We start from the raw sequence: 12,861 nt of genomic DNA, 5'->3' as shown, positions 1-12,861 counted from the left end.
TTTGTAGCCGAAAGTCTGACCTTTAGAGACGAACGTAAGGGAACAAACCATTTTCTCACTCTGCCTCTGACATTTGTTCTCCAAACACACTTGAGGGGATCAAAGCTGTAGCATTGAGCAGGAAATGTCACCGTCACTCCAAACGCTGTATTAAAACACACGCGGCTGCATATAAATGGTCTTTCTTCTCACTGACCAGGTCGCTAACTATGGAGTTGGAGGACAGTACGAGCCGCATTTTGACTTCTCCAGGGTAAGTTTGTGTGTTTGGGGCTGAATCCTGACCACTGTCATGATTCCTCACTGTCCTCAGTCACATTTAGCCCTCATTCAGTGTGTATGTAGCGCTTCTCTCAGTGAGGTTTCAGTCTTAAACATATAAACATCTGTTGCAGCGTCCTTTTGACAGCAATCTCAAGGTCGATGGAAATAGACTTGCTACCTTCCTAAACTATGTAAGTACGTGTGCGCGCTGTGTTTTCACCTTTGAATTTTATCTTCATAGAAAGATGAACCTGATGCTTTCAAAAGATTAGGCACTGGGAATCGCGTGGCGACTTTTTTGAACTACGTAAGTATCTGATTGTGGGCCGGGCTGAATGGCGGCGCTGGCGGCTCTCACCTCAACTCGCAGCTCTTGTCCTGTTTGAGCTTCACAAGCAGAAGCTCTGGCTCAATCTTGGACTTGGATTGATTGACTTTCATAGTGATCTCCTCATTGGCCTTTTTTGGTGGTGGTGGTAGTGGTGGTGGTGGTTTCCCAAAAAACCCAAAACTCTAAAACCCATCACCCGATCGACTGGGAAACTGTTGTCAACATCTAATCATTAACTTTTCTGTCAATCAGTTCCAGTACATGTTGTGGAGAGTTTTGTGAACCATTCCATTAACAGGCTGATTCCACTGCTAACACTGGTTGTATCTAAACATAGATAAAGCTCCTTTATTAATGGGTGCCTGTAGTTGAATGGCCTTTTATTCCTGTAAACCTTGACTTTTACCAATAGAGCAAAGCATAGTTTTGAGTCTAGTGCATGATGTTGATATGCTTTAGTAGATTACTGATATATTCTGCTGGAGAGGGGCCAGAATACGGAAGCGTTCTCCTGGTTTTCTGCATAACCTGGTCATAAAATGTGAACAAATTTGAACCTACAGTGTAAGTGTGAAATATAAACAAACGCTGAGTCATTTTGAATGACAACAGACCATCCACTGCTGAAGACATGGAAGCAGTTGCTTTGGGTTTTGCTGCTGTGTGTGATTGATCCAGTTATTGAAACTTTCTGCCGATACATGTGACCCGTTTCAGAGCTTTATAGAGTAAGCCACATCTGTTGTTGCTGATGACAGGTGTGTGTTGGTTTGTTATCAGATGAGTGACGTTGAGGCGGGAGGCGCCACCGTCTTCCCTGACTTTGGAGCCGCAATCAGGCCCAGAAAGGTGAGAGCGCCGCTGTTTGTTGGCCAACCAAAGCAGGCCTCTTTGGGAAGTAGTAAGTGATATAAGGAGGATTTGCTGGAAATGATCAGTGTTTTTTCAGTGTTTTTCTTTATTTTAATTGCTCTCCAGGGAACAGCAGTGTTCTGGTATAATCTGTTCCGGAGCGGAGAAGGCGACTATAGGACCAGACACGCAGCCTGTCCGGTCCTGGTTGGAAGTAAATGGGGTGAGTTAACAATCGGACCCTGATTATTTACAAGATGTTGACACAGACAGTTTCTGTGCTGTTATTTTATTTTCTTACACAATAAAAATTTAGCTGTTGCTTAAATATTTTTTTCTGTTTTGTTAGTGTCAAACAAGTGGTTTCATGAGAGAGGGCAGGAGTTCAGGAGACCCTGTGGCCTGACAGAAGTGGACTGAAGGGGGCTCCACACCCGAAACGAGCAGACTCACACACACACAGACAGACAGACACACACACACACACACACACACACACACACACACACACACACACACACACACACACACACACACACACACACACACACACACACACACACACACACACACTCCACGTGCCTTAATGCTTTACTTTCTTAAATCTGATCCTTGAGTTCTGGCTGAAGAGAATCCGTTCATTTCCTGTTAGCCTATAAAGACACTCCCCTGTCGCACATGTCCATGTGAATTACTGCAAAGCAAGAATTAAATTAAAAATATGAACGTCAGCACAAAGTCTTATCAGATCACTCTTGGTTTTCCAAAGTGCTTAGATTTCAGCTTTATTTTCACTCTCAGATAAATAGTTTCAGAGTTTGTTCCAATGTAAACATTTATTCCTTGAGAGACGGCAACTATGCATTTAAAGTATTAGTGTTTGAAAGAACCCAGTTCTAATTTTGGCACTGCACTGAATTGTAAATTATACCAAAATGGACCAATATTTAATATCAAGTGCCTCCTGAAGATTTTAAGTCTGACTAAAACAACTCCTCCACTATGAGATCATTGATCTCATAGTGGCCACACTGAGTTTAACAATATCCCAACTTCGTTCCACAAATTGGATTAAAACTTTACTCATATTCTTTGTCTTAAATCTTTATGTTCCTGTTTCAAACCAAACATACATTATGATGCATTTGCTCAAATCGTGTCCAGATCCAATTTTATTTATATAGTTTTTAAATTATTCCACTGTTGTTACATTGTGAGCTCCTCCTGCAAGCAAGCGAGTCAATAAACAGTGTCATTTAATGAAATGTCTTTGCTTCTTTTTTAATTCATCAACAAACACATTATTAATCTAAAAATTCATCTGTTATCAGCATCCGTGTAATACAGCATACGTTTGGTTTAACACTTCCTGCATGATTCTGCATGTGATGAGGTTCTTTGCCACCTTTGGCTTCTCTGATTAATGAGATTTGAAAGATTACTATATGTGTTACGTCATAACATTGGCTACAAGCGGCTCTGCTGGAGGTTTACTTCAGCAGAGCAACAGATGCAGGCTGGTCTGTATCCAAGACCAGTTATACTTCAGTAGAGATCCCACAGATTCAGTGCTGCGATCAGTTTCAGTCTGAGCTGACGTCATCTGCACTCACCTTGAAACACCCATTTGTGGTTTCCAGCATCTGACTGTGGCGAGTGGAACAGAGAAGCTCCAAATTCAGATCTGAGTCTTAAATCTTCATTTTCCCACGGGTTTCATTAAACGTGCTGTGCAGACACTGCTACCCACCACTAGGTGGCGAATGGTTTTACTCAATGCGCACTGCAGCTCGACGTTAGACATGATTGAACAGTGTTATGTCCAATCAACCATTTAATTAGGACGTTGCGCCTCTTCATTCTCTCCTCGTTCGTATAACGTCCTTCCTCTTTCCACTTGTCAGAATTTCAAGTCAGAAGTTGCATTTATTTCTCTTTATGTAAAGTGTTTTTTCCGGCACCATGTATAGCAGCAGTTCCAGGAAGGCCGAGGGCCGTTCGGCGTGCTGGTGGCCAGCTGGTGGACTGCAGCGGTACTGGCCCGGCCGAGCTGGAAACCAGTGAGCTCATTCTGGCTGCATGGAGAGAGGGCGGGGCTCCCAGCATCATCACCACCGGCCATCACTTCTTCATTGTAGGAGCTGCTGCTGATGCTGAGCTCGCGGCGAAGAGGCGGCGATTGAGCTGTAAATATAAAAATCCACGCCGCGTGCCATGGATGCGACTTCACGCACGATGAAAATGGATTATTAGGTGAGTAAGGGCGTCCGCGAGTACACGGTGGGGTTTAACGTCGTGTGGACGGGGAGCTGCTGGGACTAGCGGCCTTTCGGCTTCGAGCAGCTCGATCAGCGCCGCATCTGAGCGAGAGACGTGGGCAGCCTGTATTTCCCTGCCTCCGGTCGGGACGGACGTCGAAGCGCTTTATGTACAGCGCGCGTGCGACGACCCCGAAGCAGACGCGTCTCGTGCGGCCGCGTCGCCTGCGTGCGCGCTGAGGTCGCGGCGCTCGGCCTTCGGAGACGACGGGGACCGAGCCTGCGTCCGCGCTGGGATCGTTCTCAGGGCCGCGCTGCACACGACGGATGCTCGCGGCTCGACTCGGCGTCTCCGGCGCTGGACGCTTCGTCCGCGCGTCCAGCTGTTGATGCGTGCGCCTCAGGTGCGGCCAGGTGCTCGGTGGCGCCTGCTCTGCGCGTGAATGCGCTCACTTTGACCGTGTGGCGCGCGCCCTCACGACTCACTGGCTGTGGGCTTTTCCGCGGATGCTACAGAGGATGCACAGCGCTGACAGGGCCTCCACTCTGAGACACGGCAGCTGCCTGGTTTACGCACATCACCCCTGTAGGGAGGCTGTTCTGGGGTCAGCACAGATGTGGGTTAGTGACTGCACAAGGTAATAGTTTATGGATTTAATTACAGCACCCACTAAATCTGATCGTGGAAGGCCTTCATATAAATCTGTGAATGGAAACAGTGTCATTGGGCTCCTGTGCTTTTAACCTGAGCTGCAATATTATTGTGTACTGCTTTTAATGAAGTCTCTAAGTGGTGAACGATGCATACGGCAGATGTGAACCAGCCATTTTGATGCACTTTCACACTATCAGTGCTCTGTTGATACACATGGTTGGTGCTTTGACCCCGGACAGATGGATTCAAAAGCCCTTCAGGCCTGGAAGGTCACATAATCCAAAGACAGGAGGAGACGCTGCTCGTCTCGGACTCTGGAGTGAACCCACACATTGAAGCCACTTACGTCACTGCACATCACTGATTTAAACCTAAGTTGCTCACTAGAGCAGCGCTGGCATCTGCTCAGGCAACTTTTGCTGACTGAGTTGCATAACCTGGATTATGGAAAGAAAGAGTGGTCGCGACAGACAGCGGCTCGCAGTTACCGTAGGACTGGACACACACCCTGTGAGACGTCTGTGGCTCTAGAGCTGGGCCTGTGATGAGCTTGGATCAGTATTTGTTGGAAGCAGCTGTGTTAACAAGAGTCTGATTGAATCTAGAATCTGGTATTTGACCAGAAGGAATCCAAGATTTTCCTAAAAATACCCTGCAAGTCTGTAGCTGCTGATAGTTCACAGTATCTGTTTGATCTGGAACCCTGTTACATGTAGCAGCCATTATACCTTTCTGGGGCTCACAGGCTTTTGCAGACTCTTAATACGTAATAGCATGAGTCCCACAGTGAGCCAAGGGTTTAATCCTGCCTTTAACCCTGGGCAGAGTCTGGTTTGCCTGAGTTTTGCCTGGTGAATGACAGATGGAGGCTCCTGATAGAGAAATCTTGGCTGCAGGTTGAAAGATTCGTAATTGGAAAAGGAAAAACAAACAGAGGCTTTCGGCTTTTCCTTCAACAGATACAACACATACAGTGGAACTTCTACCAATATAACGCTTACACCAACGTTTATAACGCTTGATTTTTAGCTCAGATGCAACCTGTCGAAAATAAATAGCTGACTTTCTGTTTATTTTATGACATGAGATTAAATTGGCGTGAATGAGCCAGATTTGCACATTGGCTGCAGTCCAAGTCACCATTATTTCTAATGAGGACCTTAGCCTTTAACGTTTTGCAAAGCCTTGAACAGTTTCATTTTTAGGAAGATCCCAGCTGCAGACTGAACTTAGCTGTGTCTCTGTTCTGGTCTGCGTAGACTGATGTCTGAGGAGCTGAAAGTGGGTCATGGTGCTAGTGTGCTCCGCTGTAGTAGTTAATGCACCAGCAGTCAGTGTACAGACATGAAAAAGGGGCCGTTCAGCTCTTTGGGGTCTGGTTTGGATGAAGCCTGAGCGGCTCATCTTCATCGTTTGAAAATGACCATGTCTGTCATCTTGCCTTCAATCGTGACAGTATGGAGTCAAGTACATGTGCAGAGTGTTAATTGCCCAAACACTGGTGTCTGATCAACCTTTATTGAAGAGTATCTGATAATCTCAGAAATCTCCCCTGATCGCTTCCTGTTTAAATATTAAAGCTGTTCCCACACACAGTGAGTTGAGTGATGAGGTTTCTCCTCAGATGTTCCTTCGGGAACAGAAATCCCAGACAACGGAAGGATTCCTGATGTGGACTGTGGCGATGGAGCGAAGCGATTTGAAGAGAAAATGAGTTTGCACTGTGTGTTTTCTTACCAACGGCCGTGTGTGGACGTGGGGTCGATCACTCGGAGGATTATTTCCCAGTCTGAAGTTGTAACATGACAGTAATCAGATTGACTGGTATGGAGCTCGCTCGCATGTAGTCTGGGCCTGCAGAGCTGCGCCTGGTTTGTAGGTTAATGCAGTATTAGTCGTCACGGTGAGTGAGGTTTGCGTTGCATGACGGTGGAGCAGGAGGAATGCAGATGAAATACTGTACAGTGAGTCATCACCAGGACGAGACGATTGTTACGTAACAAACAATAACAAGAACAATAATAAAAAGGTCAATTTAATGTTGGGATTTATGCTGTGAATTATAGCAAATGACATGTATTTATTCTGAACAACAATCTCTCAGGTTGAACACCTGAGAGATTGTTGTTGTAGTGGGTCGCTGGTCACAGTTTCCTAAAGCAAAAGGTTCTTTAAGGCATCAAAGTTAAGATGCTTTCACAAAATAAAATTATAATGCTTAATGCTGACTAATGAACCAAAAACCTGAAAACAACAAATAATATTATTAAATCCGTAATAAAACATTTTTTATACACTTGTAAAAAAGTAGCACATTATTACTGAAGTTAGTTTTACTATTATTTATCTAAGAGCTGTTGACCTTCTGTACAATTTATGTCTATTTTATATCACTTCACTATGAAAAGTGAAGCGTAGACAAAATGTACTAATGTTCAAATTGTGAGGAAACTAGTGAATGCATCACTGATAAGTTTATGCTGATCTAAGAGGACATGCTGGATTTTTGTAGCGATTATCATGTTACGATGTAATGTTTGAGGGTGTTACGTTGTTTTGGCATCATGTGCTGTTTCCTGGACATCCTTCATATGAAACGCTGTGAAGTTCAAGCCCGCGTGGACTGAACTCAACGACGACGGCTTTATCGCTAATCGTTTTAGCCGATGTTATGTCATCCCTGCCCAGATTATAGCAGACACCATCCAACTCCTCCTGAGTCACCGTGGCGACGCGTGATGCCGCGAACGCTCGTGCACGTGCACGTTGCTGCTTGATCACGAGTGGAAAAGCATCCGTCTCTAAAACAGCTGCAATCAAAAAGTTACCAATTGTCGCGTCTTCAGCCTCTACTGTGTCTGAGTCTGTGTCTTTGTGTCTCTTCTTCCCTAAAGCCCTTTTCTTTAATAGGATAATGAGGAAGAAGAGGATCTGGAAACTGTGGGAGCACCTCGGAAAGTTACTGTGAAGTCTCAATGAACGCATCAGAAGAGCCTCTCTAGTATTCGACTCAATGGCCAAGAAGGGGCGTGCGAAGGGCGAGAAGCCCGAAGCGCTCATCTCTGCCCTGCAGGCAGCCAACGAAGACCTCAGGTCCAAGCTGACTGACATTCAGATAGAGCTGCACCAGGAGAAATGCAAGGTACAGTGCATTTACTGTAGATGCACAATATAAACGGGATAATGTGGGTTGGGAGGAGGCCACTGTTGCTGTTGGGGTTAAAACCAAGCATTTGGTCTGTGTCTGTGCTGCGATTCACCCCCTCGTCCTCTCAGGTGAGCAAACTGGAGCGCGACAAGGTGCAGGAGGTGAAGCGGGTGCGGGAGCAGGAGCAGCATCGCTACACCGCCACGCTGACGGAGCAGCGCGCCAAGTGGCACGAGGAGAAGCAGAAGGAGCTGCAGGCCCTCAGGGAGAACCTGACGCGGCAGCACGAGCAGGAGCTGGCCCGCCACGCCAAGATCAAGGAGCAGGAGAACCAGCGGCTGAAGGCGGCGCTCAGCGCCATACGCGACGGCAGCGGGGAGAAGGTGAGCTCGCCGCTGCGCTGACCTCAGGTCAGCGCCTCCCGCTAACGCCCTCCTCTCCCTCGCTCGCCCCCGCAGGTGCGCACGGCTCTGACCCTGGAGGCCAAAGAGGAGGCGCGGCGCTTCTTTGACCAGGAGAGGGTGAAGCTCCTGCAGGAGATCGCAGAGCTGAAGTCGTGCAAGAAGCAGACGGACGAGGCTCTGAGCACCATGATCCAGGCCGACAAGATGAAGGCGGGCGACCTGCGGGTGGAGCACCAGCAGCACCAGGAGCAGATCTCCAAGATCAAGTGGGACTGTGAGCGCGACATCCGCAGACTGGTAAACGGCCGCACTCACTCTGAGCTCTGACAGCGCGAGCGTGAGGCTCACTGCACTGTGTCCGTCGTCGCAGGTGGACGAAATCAAAACCAAGGACCGCACCATCTTCGCTCTGGAGAAGGAGCTGGAGTCCACGTCGGGGTTCCTGCAGAAGCTGCAGCTTCAGAAGGACGCGCTGGACGAGCAGCTCTTCCTGGTCAAGGAGGCCGAGTGCGGCCTGGGAAGCCCCAAGAGAGAGATCCCGGGCCGGGTCGGAGACGGAGCGGAGCACTGCAGCAGCCCGGTGAGGAGGGGAGGAGCCAGCGCTCCAGCGTAAGGTCTGGAACCAGTACAACTCAACTGTTCTTTGCTTCAGGATCTGAGGAGGAACCAGAGGCGCGTTGCTGAGCTCAACTCCACCATCCGCAAACTGGAGGACCGCAACTCGCTGCTGGTGGACGAGAGGAACGAGCTGGTAGCAACCAGTCGCCTTCACTGGTCTGTGCTGTGTTTTTATCTGCCTCACCTCCCACTTCTGCCCAACAGCTGAAGCGAGTTCGAGAGGCGGAGAAGCAGTGCAAGCCTCTGCTCGACAAGAACAAGCTGCTGAACAAGAGGAACGACGACTTGACTCAGACCATCCAGAAGCTGGAGGAGAAGCTGAGGAGCCTGGCCAAGGAGAACCTGGAGATGGTGGGTAGAAGGTCGCATCGGGTCCGGTCAGCGGTGCATGTGATGATGTGTGCTGTGCCTCCGCAGAAGGAGAAGATCAGCTCCCATCCTCCGCTGAAGAAGCTCAAGTCTCTAAACGACCTGGACCAAGCTCACGATGACCAGGAGATAGCGTTCCTCAAGCTCCAGGTCTTGGAGCAACAAAGCATGATCGATGAGCTGACGAGGGTAAGAGTCATTTAGTTAAGTTGAATCTACATTTATGTCTATAACAATACTAATAATAAATAAAATAATAATGCAGCATAGACAGGAGTACAACTGATTCCTTACGTTTTATTTTTACAAAATAATGCAGACAATGTTTTTTCCAGGACCGAGAGCGACTCCTAAGGAAGAAAAGGCATAAAAGAAGTTCAAGGCCCATAAAGGTAAAACCAGTTGTCTGTACAAACAAAAGGCGATTTTTCTGACAATGTCAGTGTCGGTTTTGAGGATATGTAGATCCCAGATGTTTGAAGACGCACTTCATTCATTAGAGACCAAACGTAGTGGCTACTGGTGACGTCCCATGTGAACCCTTTACTCTGCAGAGGCACATCGTGGTCGACACCTTCTTTGGTTACGATGAAGAGTCTATGGACTCGGAAACGTCGTCCGTGGCTTCGTTCCGGATGGACAGAACCCCCGCCACTCCCGATGAAGACGTGGACGAGGTGAGAGCCTGAGCCCGTCTGTGCGCGCGTGCGCCCCTCGCAGTGTTGACGCTAGCCCGCGCAGTGTTGACGCTAACCCGCGCAGTGTTGAGGCTAACCCGCGCAACGTTGACGCAAACCTTTGCAGTGTTGACGCAAACCTTTGCAGTGTTGACGCTAACCCGCGCAGCGTTGACGCTAACCCGCGCAGTGTTGACGCTAACCCGCGCAGTGTTGACGCTAACCCGCGCAGTGTTGACGCTAACCCGCGCAGTGTTGAGGCTAACCCGCGCAGCGTTGACGCAAACCTTTGCAGTGTTGACGCTAACCTGCGCAGCGTTGACGCTAACCCGCGCAGTGTTGAGGCTAACCCGCGCAGTGTTGAGGCTAACCCGCGCAGTGTTGAGGCTAACCCGCGCAGTGTTGACGCTAACCCGCGCAGTGTTGACGCTAACCCGCGCAGTGTTGACGCTAACCCGCGCAGCGTTGACGCTAACCCGCGCAGTGTTGACGCTAACCCGCGTGTGTCTGTCCAACCAGGCTCTCGCCAACGAGGAGTCGGAGCTGCGCTTCCGCCAGCTGACCAGGGAGTACCAGGCCCTGCAGCGAGCCTACGCCCTGCTGCAGGAGCAGAAGGGCGGCATCCTGGATGCCGAGATGGAGGCCAAGGTGCGCACGTGCATCCACAGCTCCCCGCCCGCATGCATCACATCTGCTGGAAATTCAATCAATACAACTGTCTAAGCCGGTTCTGTAATGGAGCACACTTTGGGTGTGCTGGAAATTCACACTGCTGCAGTGCTGTAACTTAGGTTCACAGGAGCATGCAATAAACCACTGACTGTGACTAATGGAGTCATAATCATGTGCCAGGTTTTACCATGATGCCTCTGTTTTCATGCTAATACAAACGGTAGAGATTCATTTGGTGTTTCCCTTGTGTTTTAGGCTCAAGAGCAGCTCCAAGCTGATGTTCTCAGGTACAAATCCAAAATAGAGGATCTGGAGAAAGAACTGACCATGAAGGGACAGGTAGGCCACCGGCACCGCCTGCACCCAGCAGCACTCGAATCTAATGATGCAAATGGAACAGGGTTTAACACTGACACCCAGCGGTTGGACGCGGTACTGCACGTGATATTACCGTTATTTAACCAGCGTGGATCCGTTGAAACATCATTTGCTACAACGATTGTTTTGCTTCAGGTTATAATTTTCTTTGCTCTTGTTGCTCCAGTCTGAGTCTGATTTTCTGTCACTGACAGGATTCCAAGTGGGTGGAGGAGAAGCAGCTCTTCTTACGCAGGAACCAGGAGCTCTTAGAGAAGGTTCGACTTCACTTACACAGTGTTTCCAGTAGTTCAACAGACCTGAATCACACGCATTAAGTGTATTTGAGTTGTGCCTGTGGTGAATGCTTGTGTTCAGGCAGAAAAGGTGGAGTCAGACCACAGTCGGCTGCAGCAAGAGCTGCAAGACTCCAAAGACCAGAATGAACTGCTAGAGTTCAGGATCCTGGAGTTAGAGGTGAGTCCTGGGAGGCAGCGGATGAAACGAACAGTTACACAAAGCTAAAGTCCCCACTTCGTCGAGACAGACGAGGCTTCAAGCGCTTGTGTTTCCGGTGTCGTAGGAGCGTGAGAGGAGGTCGCCTCCCTTCAACCACCTGAGGATGCATCCGTTCTCTGAAGGAGTCAGCGCCCTGCAGATTTACTGTATGAAGGAAGGCGTGAAGGTACGAGTCCCTCCGTGTGTGGAGCTGAAGGTTGATGAGCAAACGTTACAGTGAGGCTCATTGAGGCTCATTGAGGCTAATGTGTTCTGTTCCAGGACGTGTGCATACCAGACCTCATCAAGCTGTTGGACATCCTGGGAGACAACGGGGTAACGCACGCACACGTGTCACATCTAGGCCACAATCACTGCAATGAGCCCAGCACTGACTCGGTTCTCGTGTGTTTGGTCCAGAACCTGAGGAACGAGGAGCAGGTGGCCATCATCCAGGCCAGCACCGTCCTCTCACTGGCAGAAAAGGTAACGGTCCGCGCGCCGGCGACACAAATCGCCGCTCACAGCAGTTTGTGGCGCTGACGCGCTTTGCTGTTTGTCGCCCTCTAGTGGATCCAACAGATCGAAGGGACGGAGGCGGCGCTGCACCAGAAGATGATGGACCTGGAGATCGAGATGGTGAGTGACATCACAACCGGACGGACTCAGCGAGGCTTTTAAATGTATTATGATGAAGAGCCGTCTGGAGCCCAAAGCACGTCCTGCACACAGACCCCAGGAGGGACTTCCACATGCTTTGAGTGAAGTCAATCGCATGAAATACAAGGATGATGAGCTTCATGTAACACACACGTGTGCCGCTTTGCCTGATTCTCATCTGGACTCTGTGCAGGAAATGTTCTGCAAACAGAAAGGCTATCTAGAAGAGGAGCTGGACTACAGGAAGCAGGCCCTGGACCAGGCCTACATGGTGTGTGTGCAGCCTGGGTTCGTGTGCGTCACGCTGTGGAGCCTGTTTCTGTGGCTTGAAAACGCTTCAAAGCCTTTTCTTTCTCCGCAGCAAATCCAGGAGTTGGAGGCGACGCTGTACAACGCGCTGCAGCAGGACAAGGTCGGTCTGGCGTCAGAGCAGCGACGTTTGTCCTTCCGTGTGTCCGTGTTGTTGACGTGCTTTCATCATGTAAATCCCTCTAATGCGCCCGTCCGCATGGCGGCTGCATCAGCAGTTCATTTGTTTTGTTTTTGGGTTCTTATGAGATAAATGTTATGACTGCGGAGGCTTTGAGATTACAAACACAGGCTGAAAGGAGGTTTATAGGAAGCATATGATTTCAAGGAGCACGTGCAGCAGAACCACGGGCAGACGGGCCTGTTTCCTTCCTCCAGGTGATAAAGTACGGAGAGCCGCTGGATGAGCGTCAAAGGGACGAGCTGCGGACGGCGGTGGAGAAACTGAGGAGGCAGATGCTGAGGAAGAGCCGAGAATACGACTGCCAGATCCTCCAGGAGAGGATGGAGCTGCTGCACCAGGCGCACCAGGTCCGGCCGCGTCCGAGGGGTGCGTTCAGGGAAACCCGGTGCGAACAAACGGTGACTCTTCCTCTCTGTTTGCAGAGAATTCGTGACCTTGAAGACAAGACAGAGATCCAGAGGCGGCAGATTAAAGACCTGGAGGAAAAGGTAGCGTCACAAAAGGGACACGCTGAGTTCATGAGTCTTTTCCCTCCAGTCTCAATATTCACTTACTGGCTTTAAATTTGAAGGTTTGACACCAATATTACATAGATAACACAACCT

General features: G+C 49.2%; 2 protein-coding genes across 3 annotated transcripts; both read left to right on the top strand.

Moving 5' to 3' along the window:
• LOC114869587 (prolyl 4-hydroxylase subunit alpha-2) lies at positions 1-2,712 on the top strand. Of its 2 annotated transcripts, none has more exons than XM_029173940.3 (5): positions 1-253; positions 396-455; positions 1,376-1,444; positions 1,574-1,670; positions 1,797-2,712. In XM_029173940.3, exons 1-5 carry the CDS (start codon positions 176-178, stop codon positions 1,865-1,867), a joined length of 375 nt encoding a protein of 124 aa, XP_029029773.1. In that variant the 5' UTR covers positions 1-175; the 3' UTR covers positions 1,868-2,712. The 2 variants fall into 2 exon arrangements, with proteins under 2 accessions (XP_029029773.1, XP_029029772.1); XM_029173939.3 differs by lacking the exon at positions 396-455 and adding an exon at positions 506-571 and having other exon boundaries at positions 14-253.
• Positions 2,713-3,229: 517 nt separating this feature from the next.
• jakmip2 (janus kinase and microtubule interacting protein 2) lies at positions 3,230-12,845 on the top strand. The gene is made up of 22 exons (XM_029173937.3): positions 3,230-3,700; positions 7,255-7,502; positions 7,637-7,891; positions 7,967-8,209; positions 8,283-8,492; positions 8,565-8,663; positions 8,735-8,881; positions 8,948-9,088; positions 9,235-9,291; positions 9,454-9,576; positions 10,096-10,224; positions 10,504-10,587; positions 10,821-10,883; positions 10,984-11,082; positions 11,189-11,290; positions 11,386-11,439; positions 11,524-11,589; positions 11,674-11,742; positions 11,957-12,034; positions 12,125-12,175; positions 12,451-12,603; positions 12,679-12,845. Exons 2-22 carry the CDS (start codon positions 7,374-7,376, stop codon positions 12,817-12,819), a joined length of 2,493 nt encoding a protein of 830 aa, XP_029029770.1. The 5' UTR covers positions 3,230-3,700; positions 7,255-7,373; the 3' UTR covers positions 12,820-12,845.
• The last annotated feature ends 16 nt before the right edge of the window (positions 12,846-12,861 follow it).

The sequence above is a fragment of the Betta splendens genome, chromosome 14 (assembly GCF_900634795.4).
Source record: "Betta splendens chromosome 14, fBetSpl5.4, whole genome shotgun sequence".
Classification (NCBI taxonomy): domain Eukaryota; kingdom Metazoa; phylum Chordata; class Actinopteri; order Anabantiformes; family Osphronemidae; genus Betta; species Betta splendens.
Note: the sequence above shows the minus strand (reverse complement) of the source record. Positions and strands in the feature narration are given on the sequence as shown.

Bases quoted from the DNA above. Each gene is read 5' to 3' on its own strand.
- LOC114869587 (XM_029173939.3), top strand. From the start codon at position 176: ATGGTCTTTCTTCTCACTGACCAGGTCGCTAACTATGGAGTTGGAGGA. The intron at 1,445-1,573 runs GTGAGAGCGCCG...ATTGCTCTCCAG, and splicing joins CCGCAATCAGGCCCAGAAAG to GGAACAGCAGTGTTCTGGTA. The intron at 1,671-1,796 runs GTGAGTTAACAA...CTGTTTTGTTAG, and splicing joins CCTGGTTGGAAGTAAATGGG to TGTCAAACAAGTGGTTTCAT.
- jakmip2 (XM_029173937.3), top strand. From the start codon at position 7,374: ATGGCCAAGAAGGGGCGTGCGAAGGGCGAGAAGCCCGAAGCGCTCATC. The intron at 8,210-8,282 runs GTAAACGGCCGC...CCGTCGTCGCAG, and splicing joins AGCGCGACATCCGCAGACTG to GTGGACGAAATCAAAACCAA. The intron at 11,743-11,956 runs GTGAGTGACATC...GACTCTGTGCAG, and splicing joins TGGACCTGGAGATCGAGATG to GAAATGTTCTGCAAACAGAA.